General features: G+C 44.8%; 1 protein-coding gene across 3 annotated transcripts in view; it reads left to right on the top strand.

Annotated features, from left to right (window-relative positions):
* NRK (Nik related kinase) overlaps nucleotides 1–27,400 on the top strand; it is an 88,492-nt gene that overhangs the window by 7,492 nt on the left and 53,600 nt on the right. For all 3 annotated transcript variants that reach the window (XR_011681555.1, XM_071442345.1, XM_071442344.1), the window contains exons 3-5: nucleotides 20,880–20,936; nucleotides 25,793–25,918; nucleotides 26,728–26,838. Coding sequence is in view for 2 of the 3 variants with exons in the window: in XM_071442345.1 (XP_071298446.1) it covers nucleotides 20,880–20,936; nucleotides 25,793–25,918; nucleotides 26,728–26,838 (294 nt within the window). In the remaining variant the exon portion in view is untranslated. The remainder of the gene's footprint in view (nucleotides 1–20,879; nucleotides 20,937–25,792; nucleotides 25,919–26,727; nucleotides 26,839–27,400) is intronic.

Raw genomic sequence — 27,400 nt, 5'->3', positions numbered from 1 at the left:
GTGATTCAGAAGAATGCCATGGCAGGTGGTAGCACAGTCCTCTCTGGCAGCAGGGGAGAACTGAAAGTGGTTGGAAGCAGTGCATTTGCTGGTGCTTGGGAATTAGGAGCATTGACTCTTCCCTGCTTTGTCTCCTCAGTGTTGAGGAGCTGAGGGTCAGACTGTGTCCAGTCTCTGCACCATCTCCACTGAATGCATTTGGGAAAGAGAAGTTTCTGAACATCCCATGAATTACTTCTGGCAAGGTCTGTCCATCCTCCTGCATGCTCTTGAGGCCAGGGATGAAAATGGGTGTTCAGGGCATGACCAGTTGCTCTCCAAATATGAGGGCCAGCATTTTTGAGGGCTGCTGATGGTTAAGGACCTTCAGAGAGCAGAGCAATGCTTTGTGCCATGTAGCTGCCATTGTCATCTGAGGGGGAGACCCTTGATGCACAGCTGTGCTGGTCTGTGCCTATGTGCTCACTAAGAACTAAACTCTAAGTTTGGGGGAAGTGAAATATTTTTTCCGAAGACTTCTGCCGTTAGTTTCATAATCTCTGATGAGAAGCGTTTCTTCCATAGAAGCCTCTTAATGCATTTTCTATGTTCCAATTTTCAATGCAGGGTCATTTTTCTGTTGAGTAAATGGGGAAAGGGAGATATGGGGGCAGCTGAAGGGGTTGCCATTTTTGAAGTGTTTGGGTCACACAATTCTTCCTGAGCTCTGGAGGAGGCTTTGAGACTCTGACAGTTGTCAGGATGAAGAGGAATTGTTCCTAGTCCTTCTCATTCAGCCCTGCTCTGAGAATCCTCATCCTTCTGAAGCTTTTGTGGGCCAAATGAGGTCAGCAATAGTGTTCTGAAGCCAAGAGGCACCTGTTTGGGGCTTTTGTCTTCCTTATGTTTGGTGATGTGGATTAGCCTTCTCCTGGGCTTGCCCGTTTTCAGTGGCCTAGGCAAAGAGAGGCCAGTGTCTTTGGATAGTTCCAGGGGCTGATGTTTTTTGGCACATGATCTTGGAGGCTGGTGATAAACCCTGACAGATTTGCAGCTGCTGTGTGTGCAAAATGGTTTTATCTCCAATGGAGTCTGAGGGCCCAGGGAACTTGAGAGAGGTGCTCTGGTTTGGAGCTGAGAGTCAGGAGGGAGATGTGGATTCTCAGTAATGCAGCTGATGGAGAAGCAGCAGTGCTGCTGCTGAGGCTGAGCAGGGCTGGAGGCAGCCCTGCCTTCCTGCAGTGACTCTGCACAGCCAATATTTTTATTTCTCTGTGCTCACATAAGACTCAGGATACAAAAAGGAAGCAGATCTGAGTAAGGAAGTGTATGGGGTTTTGGTTGGGTCTGTTTTTGGTTTTTTTTAACACAGTTGCTTCTTGGTATTGAATCATGTTTCAATTGCTGACGTGAGTTATGAGTTACTTTGCTGCTGATGTAGAGTGGCAGGAGGGCAGCAAAACACAAATACAATGTTTCAGTTTATCTTAATTTGAAAGTCCCTTAAATTCTTCCTATTCCATGTCACTGAATAACTGGCTGCTGTTAATTGAGTTGGGAGTCGTGGGGGGAAGGAACATGGGGGTTTTTGAGACTGGGTAGTGTGTGGAAAGGATCACCCAACCATGCTGTTATGGAGTGTTAAAATCTGTGGACTGTATTGTAAACCATAATTAATGCATAAGGTAGCACCTGGAAGGCTAACTGTAAGAAACATTACAATTATGTTCAGTATAATCCAGATAGTAAATGTGTATAAGCTGAAAACTTTTAAACCATCCCTTCTGTGGGTGGGTCAGCAGTAGCCACTTTCCAAAGATTGTGTCTTGGGGCTGAAATGCAATTTCAGAGTCTCCAGAGTGCTGCAGAGATGTTAAAAATGACACATAATCTCAGGTTGTTTCATTGTCATTTGTGGTGAGTTACAGTTTTCAAGCTAATCTTAGTCTTCAAGGCACTGAGATTTTGACAAGTGAAGAAAGGAAATCAGTTGAACTCTATAGAAATGACAAAGTGCTGCTCTCTGTTTCACTAGCAGTTGATAAAAGTGCTTGTTTGTCTCTCTGTTTATTTTGGGTTTTGGTAGTGGTGCCTTTTTTTGGTCCTAAAATTAAGAGCCAGACACAGTAAAGAGATGAAGGGTTTTTACTTTGGTGTTTAATAAGGATCTGTATGGGGCAACAATTCATCAAGGTGGAATACACCGAAATGCATGCATACAGTAGATCACGTTTATAATTTTATAGACCTTGCAAATTAGCATATCTAACAAAGATGTCCCAATGAGAGGCTTGAATGAATAGTGTGACATGTCCCTGTTCTAAAGTATTCCCCCAGCCAGTCTAATCCTAGTTTGCAGGATGTGTTCTGGAGGGAGCCTTGGTTTCTCAGGATGGTCTGGGGCTCTCCAGCCTCCAGGTGTGAGGCCTTGGGATGTTTGGTCTCCTGGCCTAGAAGAGAATACCAGGCTTAAAGAATTCAGATTATGCATGCTAAGGGTATGAGACTACATAAAAGGTATAGAAAAAGAAAAGGCAAAACCCATCATGGCAGCAGTAGAAGAGCTGATTATCTTGTCCACATGAAACTGTCTTGGTTAATGTAAACTAAGTCCCTGCTTTGAACAGAAGGGGGGACCGTGTGTTCCCAGAGGTCTTTTCCAATCTCAGTTTTGAGTTCAAGACATACCTACTATCAGCCCAGCCTATTAGGGTGTGAATTACTAACTTGGAGGATACAAAAACCCTCCACTTCTATATGAAATATATATATATATATATAATATATAAAATGGTAGCTTATGATGTGTATTCAGTGTGTATTCAGTTGTCAGAGTCAGGAGCATTCTTGTGCTGGGGTTTTTAGGGGTTTGGTGCTGTTTGGTTTTTTTTTTAATCTTGCCTTCCCTGCCTATTTGCATGACAGGGCCAAACTATATTCAGCACTGGATTTTAAAATAATGGATCAAACATGTGAAATTAATTAGCAAATTGTCAAGTCCTGGTTCTAGTTAGTGAATATTTCAGAAGAACTCGATTAAGATTCTTAGGAGCCAAACTAGTTTATCAAAAATAGAAGAGCAAGGATGTGAAAAAAACCTCTCAGCTGTGGAGTGCCTCTATACAATAAAGGCTCTGCCTGAACAGAGCAATGAACAATAATTAGATGTGCCATTAGAGAGTAGTAAAATCCTTGCAAATAATTTGTTGTCAGGCCTCCTGCTTTCAGCTCCTCCATGTTTTGGACCTAAAAGTCCATGTGGGAGAGCACAGTGCATTTTCATCCTAAACTGTTGGCATTTTGAGCTCATGTTGCATAACACTTCAGGTTTTGTCACTGGGTCATGCTATTTTGAAGGTAAGAGAACGTGCTAAAAATGCACTGCTGGTAATGTGAGCATGGCAGGAAGTAGTTCAAGCTCTTGATTCCCTGCTCAAGCACTTAGCTGTGCTTTGAGCACCTCACCAGTGACATTGATTTCAGCAATCCTGACTGCTCAGGGGCATCCACATTCACACCCATGTGCAGATGCCTCAGTGTGACCAGTGCTCCGTGGGCCTGAGCTCTGCACAATCTGACCTCCCCAGAAGTATTTTCATTGCATATAATATATGAATTTTTGGAACTTGGGGAAAAGATTGTAATTGCCTATTTGCATTACAGAAAGCCATGGCTATGACAGTTAATGAATGAATGACACAACATTACTTAATTTTAAACAGCAGAAATCTAGGGTGCTGTTTATAGATGTTTGAGCTGATTCCCATGGCAGGGTAGCTCTAGTAACTACATTTCACAGGGAACTGCAGGATTTTAGAGCCTGGTGAGGACATATCTCCTTATCTCTGTTATCTCTTACTTCTTGGAGCTCCTTATGAATTGTACTTTCCAGGTCTGCTTTAATGCCCTGAAGAGTGCATGGGTGTTTCTTTGAAAGTCCTTCTCTGGTACCTCTGGGCAATAGCTAATAAAGTATAACAAAAGGAAGAACAAATCAGTTGGTTTCCTGAAATAAAGCAAGGAACTATTTTTCAGCTGTTTGTAGTATACTTTTTATTTTTCAAAGTCCTTGTGTATTTTAAGTCTGCCCTTGTAACCTTCTGAACCTTGTGGAATTCCTGAAAGGTTTTCAAGATCTGCTTTAGAAGCACCTTCTCAAAGGCCGTTTATTCCCCATTTCCGACTTCCTACCCTTGAAAATACTAAATTTTTGTAATTTCTCAGATCTTACAACTGAGCAGTCCAGGAGATACACTTTGTAGCAAGCTGTGCCCTTTTCAGTGTCCTGCATAAACAATGTTATTGGCTCCTGTGCAATAGCTGGGTGTGCTCTGGGGCAGTGCCTTCGGGAGCTCCCAGAGTGTGCAAAATTCACTTTTCCATAAAGGTAAGAGAGGGGCTGATGTGGGCAGCTGTGGCTCAGGAGATCTTGCTTCTCTTCTTGCCTCTCCTCCCACCATGGCCAAAACCATGAATTTCCTGGAAATGGAGCTCTTTGTGTGAGTGTAGCTGTGAAAATGGAGGCAGCCCTCGGTTTTGTGCAGCATTTTGGGATTGTGGCTGGGAGGAATCAGGGTGCTCATGGAGGTGATTTGTGAAAATTGGTTAGCAGCCCCTTCCTGAACAACGTGCTGTTTGAAAACAGCTTCACTTGAATCCAAACATGGGTTCAAGAGAAACCAGAGTGGGAAAATTTCAAGAAATGAGTTGGCTTTCATTTCCAAACTTTGCATCAGAAATGTCAAAACATTACATTTAATTTCCTTCATTTGAACATACATTTAAATTCAGCATGGTGTTTAATAGATTGGGGAAAAAAGGTACAGTCATACTGAAATTATCTGGCATGAAAAAATGAAATATGAATATTAATGTGAATTATTCTGATTTCATATTCTGAGATGAGTGTTTGCAACCAAAAGCGATACCAGTTGGCAAAATATTGACATTTTGTTGGTGTTTACTGAATACTGGAATTTACTAAATTCTCTTTTCTGACTTTGTGGTTGCTACATCTGATATGAGCTTTTTAATGCAATTTTTTCTTGTATCTCTATTGTTAAAAATGGAAACATTTAGAGGAAAAGGTCATAAGAGAAACGTGTGATGGCCTTCTGAAAAGAAAATTCCTCAAGTTCAGTAAAATGTAGATATCTTTCTTATTTAGTATGCTGAATTTGGCAAGGCATTTCCCCAGTATTTAAAAATAACAAAAGAGTAGCCAGTTTACTAGTGATTTCTGTTGCAGTAGATTTGTCTACTTCTGTTTTACTCTTGGCTTTAAACCTGTGAACAATTATACTAAAATATGCAACAAAACCATCATGAAATAAGTATGCATATGACTTAGATAATGGATTCTCAAATGTATTATTTACACAGATTTTTCATTATGTTTTCTTGTTATATGGAAAAAGGAAAGAGCTGGAAAAAAATAATATTTGTTTTTTGCAGTCTAACATGAAGTATTTATTGTAACAGGCTTCTTGCAAACATTCTGCCCCCAGAAGCCAAATTGTGTCAGTAGATATCTGACTGCCTTTTATTATGATCAGAGGGCAAAGTTAGGAGTTGGGGGCCAGCATTATCTCTTGTGCTTTGAAAATCAAATTTCTTGGTGGGGTCTTGCAGTTTTCCCATGTTTTGCCCTGCAGAGGAGCACAGGCAGCAGCAGTGCATGACCATTCCTGCTTGGGGATGCCTTTGGGATGAAGGGGGGTTTGTTTCCAGAGGCACTGGGCTGTGCTTTGCTGGCCCTCCCAGGGGAAGGCAGCCAAGCTTTGCAGGCAGGGCTGGAGAGCAGGGGTGCCCCATGGACCCAGTGAAGCCTGGCCTGGCTCAGGAAGGAAGGGGTTGGAGCTGTGAATGTGCTGCACTGAGGGCACACTGAGCTTTTTGTGCATGTGCAGATCAGCCTAAGCAGGTCTGACATTTCCCAAAGGCACTGGAGCTCCTGGCTGGGTTTGTGCTGGTGTTTGGGGGTGCAGATTGCTGGGTGCCCAACTGGGGCAGCTTCCCTGGCAGGAAAGGGCTTGCACAGGGAGAAGGTCCATGTATGGCAGCCTGCCTTCCAAAAATGTGCCTGGAAAAGGATGAAGGAATAGAGAGATGCACTAACTTTCTTTTGGACACTTGGAAAAATCAGCCAGAACTCTTTGGAGTAGAGGAAGATACAAAACAAGGACTGAAAGCTCAGGTCTCTGATAGCACACGTTGGAGAATAAAGAACAGAGAGGATTTTGGACTCATCCTTTGCTCTGTTCCCCTCTTTCTTTCTTTACATTATGTTAGTTTCCAGGTACCCACCTGTTGGCAGGCTTTGCATGGCCTGTGTCCCTGGCTGGCATGATGGAGTTGCAGTATTTCCATGCTGGTGAGGGAATCAGCCTGTGCAGACACTGTGTGAATGCTCAGGTTCCTGCCCATGTTTGCAGGGCACCTCTGCATTTGTGAGGCTGCTCAAAGAGTCACAGCACACTCCTGGTCAGGCCTTTTAATGTCATTTGGCTTCCTACATCTGCCAAAGTCACAGTTCTCTGACCAGGAATGAAGGGAAATGGCTCAACCAGAGCTGGGTGATGGCTGGAGCCTGCATGGCACTTGCCCTGTCTGACACACAGATGGGATTTGAATGTCAGAGGGAGTATATGAAATATCTGGCTGGCTAAGCTTTTGTGGTTGCTGTATCCTGCATTGTTTACATTATTCTGGCAGACCTCTCCCTTTGAAAGTTATTAATATTAAAATAGAGCAATTCTTTCTCATGTGGAGACATCCTTGCAGCCCAACTCTGTCAAGGGGGGTGGCTGGGAGGCTTCAGGTACCCATCCCTGTGCTGGGATGGAGGCAATGCTGAGCCACACCAGGGCTGGACAGGGATTGTAGGTGCCACTGGAGTCTGGGCTGGACATGACACTGTGCTCTATAAACTGTGCTTCTTAATGGGAGCCTGTCTGGCTGAGTGCTCTGGTGTGTAAATGGTGCCTGATCTTCTGGAAAGGTTGTACCTTCAGATTAGGTGGGCATATGCCAGCAATGGGTTTTCTTTCCTTTCTGGCTTCCCTTATTGCCAGGCAAGCAGCATGAGTGCCATCATACCATGCCCTGTTGTCTGAGCTGTCAGAAGCCATTGTGTGATGTGAAAGGTCCCCAGAGATTGCATGATGCATTTTGATTTCTCCTTCTAGATTTGGGAGCATGATCAGAAAGAGAAATGGGGGAGCTGCTGCTCTGCATTTCCCCACCCTGGGGCAGGCTGGTGGCTGTGCAGTTCTCTAGGAGTGTTCCAGGAGCTGGCTGTGGTGGGACAAGCCACATCTCTCCTGCCTGCCAAGGAGGACATCCACGTTTGTGGAGGACCCTTTATGAGCAAAGAGTGTTTGCCATGCAGGGGGTGACACAGAGGGCTTTGCACTTTAGTTTTTCTGTGATTCCCACCCTGCTGTGCTTGCCTGAGTGCAGCAGTGCCTTTCTGCAGATGTGCTGCTGGGGTTTTGTGGTGCCTCAGGTGGGTCTGTGGCTGCTGAAACAGGGCGTGTGCCTGGCCCTGCTGCTGAAGCAGAACAACAGCTCTCTTGAGGTTTGGCAGAAAATAGTTCCTTTTTCTGTTTTTCCTTGGTGAAAACAAGCAGGTAGGAGGTGATGCTTTGCCACAAAATCGTGTTCTCACATATCAGTACAAAACCACTAGCTGGACCCACCCCTGGCTGTGGGCAGCATTTACTGTACCAGCTGGTGATAAAACCCATGTTCTCTCTCATTGCAACATGAGATATATGAATATTAAATTACTCCACTTAATTGCTGACTTTTCTAAAACAAATTCTCTTTTAAAAAGAGGAAAGAGCTGGTAACAGAAGTAAACAGAAATGTTCAAATAGCTAAGCAGTAATCTCCTTCTATTAAAGCTGCTGTGAAAGTGGACAGAAGTGGAGGTATGCAAAGAATGAGCATTTTGATGACTGGTGTGGCTGGATCAGTGAAAGGAAAATGACAGACCTGATTCAGGCCACTGAGCATGTCCACGCTTAACAAAATTGAGCTGGAAATAACATTTCTAATTAAACTGGGTCAAACCATGTATGCAAACCAGGTCTTTAAAAATAATTATACGAAACCTTGTTTTTTTCCAGTCCTTTGCACATGATGTCATTTGTTTGACCTATTCAGAGGGGAAGTGCTAACAGTGGTGTGAGGGTGCTTTGGCCTCACCTTGCACTCATTGGTTACAGGGAAAATGGCAAATCAGAATCAGTGCAGGGGAGCCAGTCCCCAAAGATGACTCAGTGACTAATTTCAGAACCCCTTCTTGTTAGGTATTTGTTTTTCTGAAACTTCTGAACGTGTCGGGTTATTTTCTTGCGCAAACATGTCAAAAATAGGTATTTTCTGTAAGCCTCAGTGGTGCAGGGAGGAAAGGAGTTTGTCTCCTCTGATTTGCACAAAGTATGCAGGAATTGAGTCATCTTGGAGACTTCAGATTTGGTTGGAATGGGCTGACTGGTTCAAACATGATTGGATGCAAGAGCAGTGCAATCCCATACATTCTGTTTTCTTAAAAAAAACCCAACTGGCTGAGCTTCTCTTTGGTAGTGCAAGTTCGTGTGCTCCCCTGGACCTGAAGGTTCAGAAGGTAGAAGGCAATTCAAAGCATCTGGGAGATGGCTTTTCTGGTGTGGGGTTTTCATATGCACTTGGATATGTTTTTTTTAATGACCCTTTTGTTGTAAATAGAGACCTAATAATTTAAATTTCTGTTATTTAAATATGTGCATTGGCAATGCTGTAGAGTTTTAGTTTATCCTGCAAAATTTTCCTCTGGCACATAATATGATATTTATCCAAAGTGGCAGTGAGCTCTTGGTGGTGTATTTTGGCATCTGGATGTAGGTGACAGAATATGCAAAGGAGCTGCAAAAGGAAGATATTTTGGAAACTTGTGGATGGTTAAACTTTTTAAGTGTTTTTTTTAAGTGAGCACAGCTAGATGTTAAAGCAGAAATGCTAGCTTTTAAAATTTATATTCTACATGTAAGCCAGCAAGTTGCTGGCATTAGCTGGATGCCTTGTGGAATGTTGAGGTTGTTTTGCTGTTTTGTTTTTGTCTTTCTTGACAGCTGCTTTGGATGTGATTCAGCTGCTTGGACAGGCTGTTGCTCTTACAAGGTAAAGGAAGCACATAGGGTTCAGAGCTTGGAAAATGAGAAGTGGCTTTGAGACTCAACCATGAGAGGGGTTCTGGTGCAGCTTCAGTGACATCTGAGGTACCTTAGGCTAGGCCAGGGGATTTCAGTGTTTCAGTTTTGAATATTTCTCTGTGTGTTTCTGTGCGTGCCCTTTTGTCTGTAGTGCCTGGGCCCTGTTGCTTGGTGTGGAAGAAGCCCGTGGTGTTTCCCAGTGCTGCCTGTGGAATCTCCCTGTGGCACAGCAGCTGGCAAACCTGAGAGAGGGCAATGCCCTCCATCCTACACCTGTGAACGTGAGTGTTGAGAGCCAGAGCAGTGAGAGCTCCCTGTTTCCATCTGTGGGTGTGTAGAGAGCCTCATCTCCCATGGGCTGTGAGCTTTGGGTGGCAGCCCTGCAGGTCCTTTTACACAAGGGGACACACTGCAGCAGGGGCTGAGGTTTATTTCTTGTGTCACAAGCTCTGGCTCAAACCTGTGAGAGGATCTGTGCAATCACACCTTTTCCAACAGGGAAACCATTGAAAATACACTCTTTTTTTCATTGTAAAGTGAGGTTTGTTTTAGAAATGTGACTCAATAAACTCAGCAGAAATTCCTTAGGACGTAGAATCATTAAGGTTGTCTGGTTGCCTTCAGTGGGGCCAGAAGTGGGTGTGAGAGCCTCAGTGTTGGGAGAAGCCATGGCTGGGACAGCTGGTGGTGGGAAGGGCTGCAGGGAGCCTTTGTTAGGTGTGGGCAGCAGTGCATGGGAGGAGGGCAGGGGCCCAGCCCGTGCTGGGGCTCTGGTGCTGTTTCACCCACACACAGCTCACTGTGCAGTTCACTGCTTCATCTTGCCCTGTACAGAATGAATTTGGCTTGTTTAAACAGGGCGAGACAAAGAGATGAGAGCTTCAAAAATCCAGTTAGGGCTGTTAAGTAGTTAATTTCAGGAAATTATGGGTACCTCTTGTGACCAGTTCTTCCAATGATTCACTGCTGCTTTTGCTTCATGTGTGCTCGTAATTACGCTGAGCTGCATTGCTCAAGGCTCTGTGGTTCTTCAGCTGTAATGTGTTTAGCCATTTTCTTGAAATTATTCTGCAGGGGTAGTTATTTCTTTCTTCCTCTCAAGACCTCACTGTTCATTTCTACCCTGCTGTGATTGACTTCAATTCCTACAAGTAATACAGAAATTGAGAAGATGAAGCATTGAGCAGTAACTGCTTGTAGCTGTTCAGGAACTTTTACTGTGCATCTGACCTGTAGTTGGCTTGAGAAGGGAACCTTTGCCAGCCAGGCTTCTGCTGTTCAAAGCTGATTAGATCAGTTTAGAAAAAAATAACACCAGTGCTCCTTGTGAATTCAGATTTTTTTTTTGTTTTGAACTTGGAATCTCCTCTCTTTTAAATTCATTAGAAAAGCGAGCTTTACTTCACTTGTAGGACTAATTAAAAGGGTAGTCTGGTTTCATTTTGGAGACTAACTTAACACTGAAAGCCTTTCCAAACATTTAAGTAATTTTCCCTTGAGTTTTCTGGACCATCTGGCCAATAGGATTTTGGAAGGAAATGGGAATTGACTGCTGCTGTGAGATCAGTGCCATGTAGCTCATCTCTTACAGAAATAATTCAGAAATCTGGAGGCTTGTGTGTTTTTTCACAGACTAATTGTGTTCATTAACTCCCTTTTAATTTTTTGGAGAGGATTCACCAGGTAGAGCCAAATGAAAAGGCATAATTATATGCTCTTTTTTTTTTCCCCTCAGTTAAATGCTCTGTGAGGAGTTTGGTATGTGTGTAAAAAATATGACCTTTCCCTAGGCAAACCTCAGATCTTCTGAACTTGACAGTATTAGTCAGCAGAGTTTTTATTCAGGATTCACCTCAGTTGAACAGAGTCATAGGGAGGGTGTTGGCCCAGAAATGCTGAAGGCAAGACTCAGGGGCTGTAAGAGAAACCCTTTGAATGCCAGTTGTTAGTGCTGGGCTGTCCATGGTGTGTGAGCTGGACACAGCCACCTGCACGGTGCTGCAATCTGTGCGAGAAAAACACCACCAGAACTGCAGTGGGAAAGTAAATCACCCCTAAGGCTGCTGTAGCTCTGTCATCATTTAGGCTGGGACTTGCACCTGTGTACCCTGCTTGCCTCAAAGCCTTTAAAAAAAACCAACCCAACAACACAGTTTTAACCTGTGCAGAGCCATGTCCATGTTCTGTATTATATGCAAGAGAAAATTCAGCTACATTACAGCTGCTGTTTACAAGAATGCTGAAGGATCTTTAAAAATTCAGCAATATAAATGCTAAGAGCTTAATGTGCACACAAGGTTGTGTTTATGTGGGATAGAAGGCTAATAAAGCTACATTACTTAAAAAGCTGAAAGATGGCTCTCCTAACATGAGGTTTGTAATTGCTGTGTGCAGCTTAACCTTTGTAGCAATGGTGAGCCAAAAACCCTTCCTTTGAGGGATTCTTGCTCCAAAATTCTGGCCACCCATCAGCTGACCTCCTACAGTCCAGCCCTGACTTCCTTTCAGCAGGATGGGGCTGGCAGCACACCCTTGACTGCCTGTGACCTTATCCAGCAGAGAGAGATGTGCTGTGAGCAGGTTTTCTGTAGCACCCTGCGTTTCTGTAAACGGACGTGTGTGAGTCAGGCAGCAAAAATTCACTGGGCTGGGGGGATTTGTACCTCACCCCAGACTTCGCTTCTCAGCAACCCCTGTTCTACAGAGTGAGAGCCTTCCAAAGGCTGAGGCTATTCCAAAATTGTTTATTTTTCTGGATGAATAGACTTCTGGTGCAGCAGGCCTTTGCTGTTGTAAATCACCACTGGGCTCCCAAGTGTTCTGTGGGACTGGCTCTGTGCCAGGGCTCTTCCAACCCTCCTGTTCACAGCAAGAGGAGCCCTGGGACTTCAAATACCCCATATCCCCACTGTCCTGTGCTGTCCTGAACTCCCCAGCAGCCCAGAGTCCCCAGGCCAGAACTCCCATGGGAAGAGGAGAAACCTGTGTCTGCAGAGCCTCCGTGCCCTAACAGGGGGAGCAAGCCCTTTCTGAGGCTGGAAACCTGAGAGTGTAGCAACAGATGTGATAGTTGTGCAAATAGTGATGTTTAGGCTCCACAAAATGAGTTTATGTCCCAATAAATGTAGTGTGAGGAAAATGGGATAACTGCACAACCCTCTTCTCAGAGCTCTTCTCCTACTCATTGTGCTGCTGTCTGGGTTACTCGACCCACATATGGCCCCAAAATGTTGCTTTTTTTTCTGTGTTGGCAGCAGTTCCCACTCAGGGGCCTTGCAGTTCCCTCTGAACTCAACACCTGGATGACTTTTGAGCAGAGGGGAGCTGGAGCTTCAGTGTTTGCCATCCCCTCAGATGCTACTGAAGTATCCCCAGAGGGAAATTGGACCAAACCAAACTCAGTGGGAGTCTGGTCCTTCACCAGGAGCAGCTTTGCCTCCAGAGCTGACCCCAAATGTGGCAGGGGAAGGCTGTTCCTCCAAGGTGCTGTGTGTGCTGCAGCTCTCCCAGGACACCTGCCCCAGGAGAAGTGTTCCTGCTCTTTTCTGCTCTCTTTCTTGCACATTTTGCACATTTTTCAGAAACTTTAAACAGCATTTGGAGGTCTAAAGCATTGTGTCTGCATGTGAGCTGAGCAAGGAGAAGCCACAGGAATGGGTACTTCCCTCCAAATGAGCATGGAGCTGCAGAAGATTACATGGGATGTTCTTCTGCAGGCACCACCCATTTCAAATAAGTAGAGGACAAACCTCTCTGTATTATGGCTAGAATGGTATTTTCAAAAGAGCTTGGTGCTTTGCTTGATCTTGCTGATCACAATGAGAATGACCCATTTGGGAGCAGGTTTCAGTATCCCAAAAGATCAGTCCCTCGTCCATTCTCATACAAGCATGCAGTAGCCTTGAGTGGTTCATGTTTTGGATGAGGATGGTAATCTGAGCTGGTGAACATACTGATATTGCAAAAAAAATGTCAATATTCAAATATGTGTTTGTGAGAGAGCTTGAATTTGTTCCTTTGTTTCATTTTCTTTTCCCACTGGTCTCCAGTCAGACATAGACAAACATTAGGCAAAGCAAACAATCTGTGTTTCCACTCATACAATGGGAGGAAATAGGAACTGAAAGGATAAAAAAAAAAAAAAACCTGGGCAGAAAAACTGCTTCTGGTGCCTCTTGGGTTTTACAGTTCAGGAGGGTTGTGGTACAGACATTTACAGTGGGGATGAAAAACTGTCCTTTTCCTCCAGAGATCAAGGTGATTTGATCTGGTCCTTTTGAAATGACCTTTATCCATCCCTCCCTTCTGGACAATGTTGATGTGGGTAGAATTTTAAGTGACTGGTGGAGGTTGTATTTTCTAATCTCTTCTCTGGGCTAATGTGTTGCTATTTTAGTATATAGGAAGTTCTCCTATACCACTGCCAACTTAGTTATCTTCAGTGGTATTATGATTTACAGTGATAATTTTTTTTTTTGTTTCTTTAAACATGTGACACAAATAGGGGCTCTGAAATTCGTGATTTCCTTTTTTACATCTTGCCCCTGAAACATCTAAAATTTCATTTGGAAAAATTCATAAAACTAATATTTTCACTTTGAGTGAGCACAAATACATTCCCACTCCTGATATGTGGGGAGAGAGAAAAGCAGTGGGAGGAATAAAATGACATGTTCTGCACATAAATAGGGTGGTGGTGTTTGCAAGGAAAAGAATTTGTTTTCCACTGAATATTCAATCCATTTTTACTACGTAAATGTGATGAACTTTACAACATTTTTGATTTTTAAATTATTTTTTGATTTGGAATGCAGTGTAACATTTTAGGGTTTTTAAAATAATTTTAAATCCCTCTATAAATCATATATATCCCTAATATTTCTTCAATATTGTAGCAGCCTTTGTCTTAAGGAACACAGAATGTTACTAATTAACTTTCATTCTTTATATACCTACATGCAGACATTTTGGGGTTAAGTGCTGATATTTTGCAACCCAAGTTCTGGGATATGTGAAATAACATTTGACTTATTGGTGTGGTCTGTACCTAAAGTGATACATTTTAGCTGACTTCTAGAAAACAACTAATGACAGAGTGGGGTTTAGCATATAGGAGGAAAAAAAGACCAATACAACGTAAACCCTGAAAAGCCTGTGTCTACTAAAGCCTGACTATTGCTATTACTATCTCTGTGGTTTTAGTAATACTAATAGTAATACTATTACTATTTCTGTTGCTCAGCACTGAGCAGCAGAGGACAAGGGGGCATTTTGTAGTGTTTAGGTGCTGTGCTTTGCTTTCCCTGGCAGGAGCATTCCGGGTTGGCTCCGAGGGCAGTGTTAGGCTGGAGCCTGCCAGGCAGTCCTGTTCCAGCCTGAGGGACTGTGCCTGGTGGGGTCCAGTGTCTGAGAGAGCCAAGGAGCCTCGTGTGCCTCCTGTTGGTGTCAGGAGCTGTGCTGAGGCTGCTGTGTGCTCTTCCTCTCTCCAGCACAGTTAATGGCAGCAAAGCTCTCCAGAGTGTGTTAAAGGAGCACGGGCAACAGGAGATGCAATATTTGGCTATGCTGCCCAAGGTGCTGGGTGAGACCTGGGACTGTCTGGAGGTTGTGTGGCAGATGTGAGGGTGAAAGGGAAAATGTGTGGCATCCATATGGCCAGCACAGCTGGGCTGTGGTTCTATGGCAGACCCTGCATCCTGCTCTGCTGCCATGAAAACAGCCACAAGGAAAGAAAGGTGTGCTGGGAGATGGAGCTGAGTTCTCCCTGGAACAGCTTCCAAAATCTCAGCATCTCCCAGTATGACAAAGAAAAAAAGAGATGCTCTAGGGGAATACAATTCTTTGATTTACAGCCCTGAAATATAACAGACATTCAGAGCTGATGTGACAAAAGTACCACCAAAACTTAATAATGTCAATCACAGGAGGCTTTCTGCAGCCTGAGTTTGTGATTAAAAGGATGAAGCTGTAATCAAAATGATAACTGTGTTCCCACCTGGCTGGTGTCCTGAGGTCTGTATGGGGGTTAAAAAAACAAAAAAAGGGCTTTGTGAAACCAGTGCCCATCTGTCCAAGGCATTTGTGGTTTGAGGGGGTTTGTGCAGTTTTTTGTGTTTGTGTTTTTGGGGGGTTTTACTCTATCAGAGTTGACGTGGATTCCATGTCATAGCCTATGATGAAATGAATCGTTCCTGAAATCCAGTGCTAGTATTCAGTGCATGACTTACTCTGAACTTTGCCTTGGGCCATTAACTAACAAAAACAAGCTGTAAGCTCTTAATTGCTTCTTCCTTGGAATATATTCCTGGAAGGTCTGTTCAGGTTTTGCATTACTGCTGTATTTTGAGCTGGAGAGCTCCAACCATGGCTGCCATGCGTTGTCTCACGTGGCTGCAGCTGCTGAATTGAGAGGTATGAACTGCTCTTGCTTATAGAGCTCACCTAAAAACTGTCTTCTCAGGTGACTCAGCCCAGGTGTGCAAGCCCTGACCACTTGTTCACATCATGAAGACCCTGAGGATGCAGCATGCTTGTATGAGGAGCCTTTTACTGCAGATCAGTGGCTGTGTCCAAGCTGCTGCATAGAAGCAGCATATCTGCAGGTTTTCTATTTTTGGGGTTCTCCTCCCTGCCGTGCTGACCCACTGGGGAGCACACTGCAGCTGCATGGGAGGCTGCTCCTGCCTGCCTGCAGTGTGAACAGGCAGAGCTCCTGTTCCCACTGCCTCTGGGGCTGGGCTCAGCAAACATCCCTCATCCCTTCTGAAGAGCTGGGTCTGAGTAGAAGAGTCCTGTGCGGGTGGAAAGGAAACAGAAGGATCATGACTTCATTAAGGTCACGTGGAATAGGACAGAGGGTTTCCTGGATCCCTGCACAGAGCATTGTTCACTCCCTGCATTATCTCTTAAAGGCTTTTCTTGTATTTGCAGGATGGAAAGGGTGGAGGGGAGAGGGGTGAAAGGGTGGGGACCAGTCCCACAGGGCACAGCAGGCTGAGCTGGCAGGCTGCCAGCCCTGCAGGGCCACACAGATGGGCTCAAACTTCAAAGTTCATCAGTGCATTTTGAACAGGAAATCTGATTGCTCGAGTTCACTTTTGGTGAGAGCTTGCAGCCACACAGCTGTGCTTTCACCTCGCTCCCAGAGGGCGGGTGGCCACAGGCTGCATCTGTTATCCCATAAGGAATGTCTGCTTGAGAGGGACCTCGACTGCCAAAGTCCCACACCTCCAACAGCCACATCCCGCTTTACAATGCAAGTCTTGAACATCCAGAGAAGGTCCCAGGAGTTAAAATTGTGGTATTTACCAGCTTTCAGGATTACACAGGCAGACAGTGATGGGTCAGCCAGGAGTCCCCTACTCTTGTGGTAATTCTGGTGTCTGTGCCTGATAGCAGAGTGTATTTGGTATGAAATGGCCCTTCATGCAGGCACAAAGGTGCAAACTTGAAGTGTCCAAGTCTTCTGGTTTTTGAGAGGTGTCCCTGCACACAGGCACCTGGCTCTCTCTGCTGCTTCTGGTTGCAGACAAGGACAGGGACAAGAGCAAGGATTTCTGGTGTGTGAAATGCCCCGGCTCTGTGCTGCCTTGCAGCGGGCAGTCCCTGCCTTTCTCAAGCCCTTTTTCCTGCTGCGGTTACGTGGGGACAGCTCCACCAGACAGGCCCAGAAACACGTGAACGTTGATGAGTGCCAAAAAGGAAGCCTGTGGTGGGGCTGCCGTGAATGTGCAGCACTCCAGTGGACAGCTGCCTTCTGCTGCCTGGGCTTGCAATTGTCCCCTCCAAATCTGTCGGATCCCAGGTGGGAGGGAAGCTGATGGGAGCTGTTTCCCACCCCCAGGAAGAGAGATACGTGCAGGAGCTGGGAGGGAAGCTGTCAAACCAACCTCTCTGCCTGTGACTTGCAGCCTGATAATCTTATTGGGACCTTGGGTCTCTTCTTGTAATCATGGCCCAAGCCAGGGACTGTCCAAAATTTTTTTTGGAACATAAGAGGAAAAGGTGTTGTACGTGACCGAATGCATCATTTTGTAAATATACTTAATTCATGTAAAGCCCCTTTATCAGCTAATAGCTGGCTGCTAATGTTGACACTCTTGTTGGATGTAAATAGAAAAGTATGTGCCTTGACCCTTAGTAAGGGGCATAGATAAATGGTTCCTTTATCTAAGGTGAAAAGATAAATACACATCCAACAGAAATAACTCTGAGCAATCTGCCCTATTCCATGTATCTCTCCCTGCAGAGATAATGCAGGGTTGGAGCTCATCAGAACCAGATCTTTGGCATAAAGCATCTCCCACAAGTCTGGCTGCAATGAGCAGTGTGTAGATTTGAAAAATGTGTGTGCTGGCTTCAGGTTTGCTGAATGTTACTGGAGTGACTAACTGGCAACTGCAGCAGACTATGCGGAAATATTTTCTGGAGGAGACCTGGAATTTAGCTGGACTCAAAGCTAATGGGAGAATTTTTTCCAGCTTGGATACCTCATCAAAATAAAGGGTGGAACTTCAATTTTAGAAAGTCGTTAAGCCTCAGAATTGTTCGTGTCTAAGCTCTGTGATAGAATTTGATGCTGTACTCCTGGGTAGGAATATGGGTGTTGCAAATGGCTGTTGGATGTTCTCACTACATTCTCCAGAGCTCTTCTACTGAGCATTTGGGTGAAAGATTAAACCTTTCATAAGGGAAACCAGCCCACAGACCATTCCAGCCCTCTCCCTAGTTTCTGGGGAAATGTGCAGTGGAGGATCTTGAATCACAGCAGGCTGAACTCCGGTGATCTGGAGAGTGTGGGCAGAGGCAGAGTGAGCAGAGGGCTGGGAGGGCAATGCCTCTTGCTCTTCTCAGATTAAATCAGTAAGGATGAACTTCAGCATGTCTTGTCACTGGAAATAAGTGAATCAGCTGATCTCGTTTGGTTGGGAAAAAGTTAAAACAGCCAGTTTGCTCCTGGAAGCTTTAAACAAAACTCAAAACACCACTTTTCTCAAAATAATTCACACGTGCTCAACTTAGTGGCTTCAGCAGAAGCAGCAACGTGAGAGTTCCCATGAACTCTGGCTAACCTCTGAGATTTATTGATAAATGAAAAAAATAAGGGAACAGCACTGAAATCTTCCCCTGTTAAGGCATTACTCTCTATCTCTTAGCAAGAAGCCCAGGGCTGGGTTCAGGATGTTTACTGCTTCTAGAGATGTTAAGGAACATTGACTCCAAACCATTTAAAAGACCAATACTGAGAAATCTGTGATTTTTGTTCTGAACTGCCATCACAGTCTGTGCCTTAATGCAGGGGCAGGATTGAGTTGTGCATCTTAGTTAACAGGGACATATTTTTTGAAGAAAGGTGAATCACAACCCATAAAACAAAAGGACTTGCTGTTTTCTTTCACATAAATACTGATTTTCCAAACCTTTTTTGGGGGGGTTTAGTATTCACATTTATAGTAGTAAGTGAGAGCAGCAGGTTTTGCATCCAGTGGAAATAACTATGGCAGCAAAATGACCAATATCTGTTACACAGAGGGACAGCTTGACCAGGAGTTACACTTTGACACCAGGACTGAATGCCAAGCCTTTCCCTCTCCCTTATTCTGATGAATATTCAAGGGCAGTGTTAGCCTAGTACTCATTGATTATATTTTCAGTAAAGAAGCACCACAGCTGTGAAAATCAGTGTTAGTTCTTGGTCCTTTGCAGGATCTACAGCAGTCCAGGGGAGACTCCTGTTTTCCATGGGCTGCTCACCTGGTGTGTGGTGCCCAGAGATGTGGGGCTGCCACTGTGCTTGTCTCAGACAATCTCTGGGCTTCAGACAGGGTGGCTGGGCTTTGGGCTGGGCTCTCTCCCTGTATTGCCAAGACATTCAGTGGAAATGGGAACGTTTGCAGACAGTGGCTCCAAGAGAGGAGCTGTGGCTGGGCAGAGGGAACTTGCTGGCCAGTGTTGGGATGGATGCTGACCCAACAGCAGCATCCTTTGGGCTGGCGCTGGTCACAGCCCATCCACACTCACCCACCAAGGTCTGTGTGGCCCTGTTTGTTTTCCTCCTGAGGTCTCTGCTGATAGGTAAATCCTATCATTCTACTTCATGAGGAAATGCTTTGCAATCCCAAGAGTGCTTCCATGGAAAGAAGACACCTTTAAATATACAAAAAACTCAGCAGGATTTAGTTTTTTGTAAAAGAAAACATGACTGTGACATATTGCCTGAGAATGAGGAATCATTTTTCTTTGATGCAAAATTGCTTAGTCTTAGAAATAACATTTGTGTGCACTTTTGTGCAGATAGAACCTGGGTTTTTAAATTACATCAACCCAGCTTTTAATTTTGTGGGTGTAAATTGCACCTGCAAATCATTTTGTCTGCAAACTGCAGCATTTCATGTTTGATTTCCTGATTTCCAGTGCCTTCCTTAACTGCTGTCAGTTAGTTATTTTGATATACAGCTTTGCAGGCACTACTATTTTGGGAATAAAATTGCAGTCTCAAAGCCTCAAACCTATTTCTGAACATCTGATGGAAGTGAGAAGCTAGGATGTAGAGCAAACCCACTGTCTATTCAAATCTTTTGATACTATCTTCCAGTGTGAGGTCAGTGCTGGTTATCGTGGTGAAAGGCTTCATCTGTGGTATCTGTTGAGCAGCTTGACCTAACCAAAGTAAGAAACTGCAGCTGATGGCAAGATTCACATGTGGGTGTTCTTGTGAATCACATTTTGTCACTCCCAGTAGCAAGTTTGCTCTTTTTATAGCTTTATTTCCTATTACCTTCCTTTAACCTAGCTGTGTTTTCAAAACCAAGCCTATTACTAGTGTGGTGTTACCAGCTGTCTGTTGTTTAAAAGTGACTGTGGGGTGTGGGCATTCCATAATGAACTGTGGACATGTGTAGGCATCCACACAGTCAAAGTCCTGGGTTAGTTCTTCCCCATCACCACAGAAAATGACATTTTTAAATTCAAAGCTCTTGCATGATTTTGGGGAAGTAGCTGAGTAGTAGCTGAGATGTAGTTAACTCAGCTTAAGTTAGAATTACAAAAACGAAGCATTTTGAACTTAAAAGCATTAATTAAAAAAAAAAAAAGGACAAAAACATGCATAAAACTTTAGTTTCTTGGCCGCCACGTAGAGGTCAATGTGGGGACAGAGCCAAGTGCCCAATGCCTTCCAGCTTCCCAGCACACCTCAGCCATGGATGGCAGGACAGGAATGTGGCTTATTCAGACATTCTGAGATTGTGCTGAGATTTCCTGGAAGAGGAGGTTTGAGGGCTTGCATCCATCACCTGTGGAACAGAAGTTAGATGGAGCTTGTGCCGTGTTGTGCTGTGAGAACAGAGCTCTCCCAGCACTGCTGCTTCCTTTGTGCTAAAAGGAAATTCAGCCCTGTAGAGATAACTCTGTTAAATTCAGTAAGGGTGTGGCTCTGGCTACACATCACCAAAGTTCATCTTGGTGGTTTTGTGTCACTGGAAGGTTGTTTGGCACACAGAATCATAGAATAGTCTGGGTTGGAAGGGATCTGGTAAAGGTCACCTAGTCCAACCCCTTTGCAGCAGGGACACCTCCAACTAGAGCAGTGCCTTGAACATGATTGAAAGCAATTAGTCAAACCTGGTTGTTAGAGGCCTAATTTGTTGATGTATTCATAGTTTGCCTACATGTTTTACACAGTGTCTTCTGTTATTTTACCAGGGTCGCCATGTTAAGACTGGGCAGCTGGCAGCAATCAAAGTGATGAATGTTACTGAGGTGAGTGCAAAACCAGAAATAACAAGGTCATTGTTAAGCAGCAAGGAAAAATAAATAATCAGATCATGAGAAGGTGGACAGCTCATGAAAGAAGATCCACTGGTGTAAATCATGGTTCCTGAGCACCAGTTTGTGTATTATAAAGTACTGAGTGGTGTTAACACAACCATATTTTTAAGTGTGGCTGACTAATAGTGACAAAGCAATAAGGGAGTACATTGTCATATATTTTGGTGTTCAATAATATCAAAGACAAGAAGTCTCTTCCTGCTTATTTCTAGTTGATTATCTACTTTCAGAGATAGCAATTAAAAGATTTCCTGTGTCTCTGCACTGCCTCTGCTGTGTTTCATCACATCCTATCCCCTTACATGCCAGCTGTTGCTCAGAGTAGTGCCCTGACAGCCAGCAAGCAGGATCATGTTAGAAATGCAAATGCAATGTTTTTTTATTGTGATTTGACAGATGAGGGAAGGAGACAGTTTAATTGGCACTGTCCCTACTCATATTTATAAATGGGTGTCCATGCTGAAACAGGGCGTTGAGAAAGTTCTAAATATTGGGTTTTGTCTCTCTTTTAAGAGCACAGCCAGTAGTGGAGCAGTTTGCCTCCTTGAGACCACATTAGCCAGAGGCCCAGAAAGGCTGGGGAGACTCCTTGCTTCTTCCTCTTGAGTTTCCTAGAAGTCTGGTGTGGCAGCATCCAGTAATGCCTACTTACTTGGAAACAAAATTGAAATGGTCCTGCTTTAGGAATCACCTTAGTGGGCTTGCAGGATTCTGAGAACAAAACAAAGCTGTTTAGGTCTGGTTTGCTGCAGGTGACAGAGCCAACATCGTGCTGGGGAGCCTGTCCTGTTTGAGGGCAGTGATAGCAGATTGTGCTGTTTTCACATGGGAAAGGTGAGGAGAATGTTAGTGCAGCTGCCCAAAGGGTTTGCCCTGGTGCTCTTCCCCCACTGAGCCCTGAACAATTCCAGCTCAACTGTGCTCAAGTGTTCCTGCATTCTGGGTTTGGCACGGGGTGAGTGCAGGGCTTTCTGCTCCTATTTCCACTCTCCTAGTGCAGAGTTGGCTGTATTCCTGCTGCTAGGGCACAGGCTGGCATGTCTGGATGCAGTCACTTCTGCTACTTCTGCCACTTTTGTTCACCAAAAGATTCTGATTCTTTCACCAAATCTGCAGGGTTTCTTTTTCCAGTAAGAAGTTATTTCATCAGGAATTGCCTGCCCAGCTCCAGCTGTGATTGTTCAGATCTGGGGCACTCCAAGAGCTCAGCAAATCTGCCCTTTGCTCTCATGAGCTGCAGCCCCAGGCTGGTTTCTTAAGAGCAGCAGCAGGATGCTGTGGTCATTGTGGGATCCTTGGACATCTGTCAGGAAGTGTTGCTGTATTGAGTTGCACGGGGGTGGGGGGAGCCCTTTGAAATGGTTCAAGGGGAGCTGATGGCAACGTGTGCTCATGTGCCTCTCCAGGCAGGCTCTGCTTCCTGTTTTCTGACAGAGCCAGACAAGCAGAGTGCTTGCAGAGAGACTGGATTCTTGCTGCTTGTCTCTTCAGCTAGCGGTGCAGGTGATCAAAGAGCTCTTCTCAAGCACATCATTCTCCATCTGTCTTTGATTTCATTCTTTCTAGAGAGCAAAATAACATTTAAATGTGAAACTTGTTGTTAGACCTGCCCCAGTACTAAGGGGTCCCTTGGTGCAGTATTTATCAGCTGATGATCTCGTTTCCAGTTGTGGTCTGAGTGTGTTTTCTAGCTCTAATGCCACTGCAGATAGGCCCACATCTTCAAAACCAGCCTTTGATCATGAACCTGTCATCTCTGTGCACGCAGCCATCTGTGCCAGGACGCGTTGGTTTGTGAAGCAAACAGCTTTCTGCACCTGCACATCTGTGAGCTGCTTCCTTTCCTTCAGCAGCATTATTTATGAGCTGACCCCTGGGACATGGGGCTGCTGGTAATGCTGGCAAGAGGGCTGGTGGCAAGTGGAAATTCTGAGTGTGCACTGAGAAGCTGAGGGTGCTTTTGTCCCTGGGCACTGTGCTTGAAGGGTGTACGTGGCACTGAGGCTCAGCTGCTCTGGGTTCAGCTCCTCATGACGTGGAGCACAATCACTCACCTTTACCCTTCTGCCTTGGCTTTTCCATGGCTTAGAGCATTTTTATCCAAACTCACCAAGGCACTGGGAAGCCAGGGTGCATTGGTCTGTGAAATGCCCAGCTGCTATCCTGTGCCTTACAGCCTGACCAGCACCTGAAGCTCAGCCTGCTGTCTGCTCCAAGTGATGTCTCCCCAAGGCATTCAGCTGTGCTGGGCAGTGGTGCTTGGGCCCTGCAGGCCAGGATGGGCAAGGGAAGGAGAAACCAGGTGCAGGAAGGGATCAGGTTCTGGCCTTCAGGGTAAATAAAGACACAAGAGAAAGCAGGAATTGCATTTTGCTGGTCCTAGGAGAGGAGCATTACCCCTGTGCAGCTCCTCTGGCTCTTGCCAGTGGGTGTGGAAGAGCCTGTGGGGTATCCAGGTTGAGTTCGTGGACAGCCACAGGCTTGGTTTTGTTTTAAAAACATGGAGATCAGATTGCAGAGGAATAGAAGGTACTTGGCTAAGAGTTTTGCCAGCATGGTTCCAACATCCAGGAAATTAATTGGGTAAAGGATGAAGAGTTGAAAAGGAGGCAGCAGCTATGAGGAAGTGGTTGGGATCTGCCAGCTCCCCGAGGAGCACTTTGTGAAAGCTACAGGCTGGTGCTGAGGGCACAGCAGGGAGCTGGGCTCCACCAGGGCAAATTTCATGCTGATGGGCAAAGTTAAAAAATCCTGAACCCTTCACATCTGGAAATATTTTAAGTGATTTGGAGAAGGCTTTTACCAAAGATGAGTGTTCTGCCTCCACACGTTTGCAGAAGGAGTGGGCAGAATGCAGGAGGGACAGCAGAGGAAGAAAGGAGCCCTGTTTGTTCCTCTTTCTGCCCTTCTTCCCTAAAAATCCAGAAGCTTGTGTAGATGTCAGAACCCTCGTGGTCAGGTCCAGGATGCCAGTTCCCATGTCCTGATTCCCTGCCTCCTCCTTACCTGCTTGTGTCCACCCTTTCTCGTGCACTGTCTGGAGCTCCAAAGGGAGTGGAGCCTTGTACCCCTCAGGCACAAACTCTCATCTCTCTCTGACTGTGCTCTTTCCATGTGCAGAGAATCCTGGAGGATTTCCTGCATGCTCTCTGCAGCCAGCTCCCATTTCTCCTGGACACTCCAGGTGCAGCCCTGGGCTCCTCTTCAGCCTCACTAATGCAGTCATACAGCATCCAGAGCTGCATCAGGATTAAGGGTCCTTCTTTCTCCCTAACTGCAAACAAAAGATAAATTAACTATTTATTATAATGTGTGCAGCTTGAGAGCCTGTGTTCAACAAAGATTATTAGGAAACCTGAAATAGCCTATTTAGCTTCAACTAGAGTTATTTTACATCTCTGAAGGCTTAGCACAGTTAGCCTTTGGTCTGGTAATGTATCTCCTGGGTGTTGATGTTACTGGGAAAATCTTACTGGTCCCTTCTGTTGGGAACGATTTTTGTGTGGTCAAGTTTAATAAGACACATCATATGCCTGTTCTTGAGGGAATTTGGCTTTAGCCTGTCATTTAGCTTTAATGTGTTGCTCCAGGTAAAAAGGTCAATGTGTCTGGCTTTGTAAGCAGGCCATTATGGTGGTTAAAAGAATGCTTCAATGGCAAAACTACTGGAAAATAGAGGAAAAGCACAGAAAAATGTCCTTTGGGGCTGAGTTGTTCTTGCTGCCTCTTCTTTTTTTTTTTCCCTTCAGCTAGTAAGTGCTGACTGGGATGTTTTGCAACAAGGTAAATTAATTTTCAAGTTTGTGGTACTCCTTTTAACTGATACGAGGATACCTTGCAGCACCACTCATTTCCTATTAAAGTGAGTGAGATGGCAAAACCTGGGTGTGTTTCACTGGGTGTTATGCACCATAGCCAGCCAGCTCTGAGGGGGCCTTTCTAAATCAGGCAGTTCTCCCTGAAAAAGAGTATTTCCTTCTAACATAATTATTAAAACTTGTGCTTCCACTAGTTGTCTTATTGTGCACAATGTTGTAGGGGCAGAAGAGGACGTCTGCCCTGGCGAGACTGAAACAAAGGGAAAACAGGCAGGCAGTGCCTGGAGGATGATGCTTGGGGTGTGCTAACCCCCAGCATGCCAGGGGCCTCATGGATGGCTTGATGTTAGGAGGGGAGAAAGCCCATGGTCCAGACAGGACAGCCTCACAGCTGTAAGGAAGGAGCAGATCCCAACCCTGGCTTAGGCTGGAGTTTGATTTGTGGCAAGTCACCTCTTTCTTGGCTTTGGTTTCCTCCCAGCAGGACCCTCCACAGGACTGGGAAGACAGATTGTCTGATGTGTGCACTCAGTGCTTTTCCAAGTATTTAAGTAATGGAGTGTTAGGAACAATTTTATTTTTGTTTGAATCTGGGTAGTTTCTCTGAGACTAAATTACTGCATGCAGAAGCCATAAATGGGGGAGTAATAGGAGCTGTCTGAGCTCCCTGAGGAGACAATGTGCAATTTTTATGCCCGAGTGGGGACATTTTTGATTCTTTAGGTCAAAGCCTAGCAATTCATTGGTTTAGACCCATGGATCAGGGTGATTCAGTTGTCAGTTTAAGAGCAGATCTCTCAGCTGCAGTCTCATAATCCCGGGGTAACTCTGGTCCCTGCTCAGAGCAGGGTCAGCCATGGGATCAGACCAGGTTGCTCACAGTGTCCAAAGACAGAGGTTGCTTTGCAGCCCTGGGGTTCCATGATCTCTGGTCCCCTAAGGAGCCTCCTGCTCTCTTTTTTGTTACAGAATGAAGAGGAGGAAATCAAGCTGGAGATCAACATGCTGAAGAAGTACTCCCATCACCGGAATATTGCTACATATTATGGGGCTTTTGTAAAGAAAAGTCCTGCAGGCCAAGATGATCAGCTCTGGGTAAGTGTTTAGTGTCATTTCTGCTCATCAGATTTACAGCTCCTTCTTTAGTGTTCCAGCATGCTTGGCTTGGACTCTGTCTCAGTGAAGCTCTGAAGTCATTGTTCTGAAGAATTACATATAAAAGAGAAAAATTACTCCTCCCTAGACATCTTCCATCCCTATGATTTCCTTTGAGGATGGGCATAAAGTATGTTATGATTCATGTGACTGCTCCTGTCATTCTGATTTGTTGCTTGAACCTTTTTTTTTCCAAATTAAATTCTTCTCTAATTTTTTTTACTGAAGTGAAAGAGCTTGTCATTTTTGCCTTCTCTCATTCTTGTTGATTTCCTCTCCTTTTTTCAAATAAAAAAAAAGGAAGCAGAGGAATTGGCAATAAAGAAAAGAAGAATAATGAATCCTCCAATTTTTTGGCTGCGAGATTTTTGAAGCGTTGTGGCAAAATGAGAAATTTCAAATTTTTAAAAAATTCCCATGTTTTTCAGTGCTGTTAACTCTTGCTTTTCCAATTTTGTATATACTAAAAAAAAACCAAAAAAACCCCCCAAAAAAACAACAACAAAAAAAACCCTAAAAAACAAAAAACCTATCTAAAATCTGCAACAGGAAAGGTTGTGAGGTTTTTTATTTATTTAGCAGTGTGTGTGATTCAGGAAATGAGATTTTTAGTCACTTGGCATCCGAGGAGGCCACATGCAGTTGGCCCTGCCATAGAGGGCTATGGGGGCAGTGGGTGTTTGCAGGTGCTCTCCCTCTGGCCTGGCAGGGCTGGGTCAAGGTGCCCTGTGTGTGTTTGTCTCCTGCAGCTGGTGATGGAGTACTGCGGGGCAGGCTCTGTCACCGACCTGGTGAAGAAGACAAAAGGGAACTGTTTCAAGGAAGACTGGATTGCTTACATCTGCAGAGAGGTTCTCAGGGTGAGTCCTGCCAGCAGAGCTTCGCTGCTCATTTGCAACAAAAAGGCCTTTCCAAGCCTTTGGTTGCTAAAATAGGTCACTAATGAGCATTATTGTTTAAAGGTTGTGATCCATGGGGCTCGTGGGCTGTGGTCCTTGAGTTCAGAGGAGCCCTGAGAGGCAGCATGATGGCTGCTTGACATCCCATATTGTTGTAGCTAATCCCATTTTCTGTATGAAGGGCAGAACATTCCTCTTTCCTATGGCAAATAGCCATCTTCTGAAATTCCAGACACTGGGCACCTAGAAAAGGAAATAAATTTTCTGTTTTCAGTGTCTGCCCTCCACATCAGGAGATCTTCAGCTCAGTGCTTCAGCTGTTCATGATTGTAAGATTTTTCTGTCCATAATTCCTTTACCTGCACACACTCAGAGGTCTCTTTTCCACACTGTTGGAGGCAATGGTGACTAAACAGCATTCCAAAATCTTCAAGGTGGCCCTGCTGGGACAGTATTCCCCAAGAATATCTTGGGGCTGTATTTCATTCTATGCAGGCTTAGGACTGCTTGCTTTCTTCTTCTT

The sequence above is a fragment of the Agelaius tricolor genome, unplaced genomic scaffold (assembly GCF_023055355.1).
Source record: "Agelaius tricolor isolate 1412-34295 unplaced genomic scaffold, bAgeTri1.0.p SCAF_17, whole genome shotgun sequence".
Classification (NCBI taxonomy): domain Eukaryota; kingdom Metazoa; phylum Chordata; class Aves; order Passeriformes; family Icteridae; genus Agelaius; species Agelaius tricolor.
This window is presented reverse-complemented; position numbering and strand designations above follow the sequence as displayed.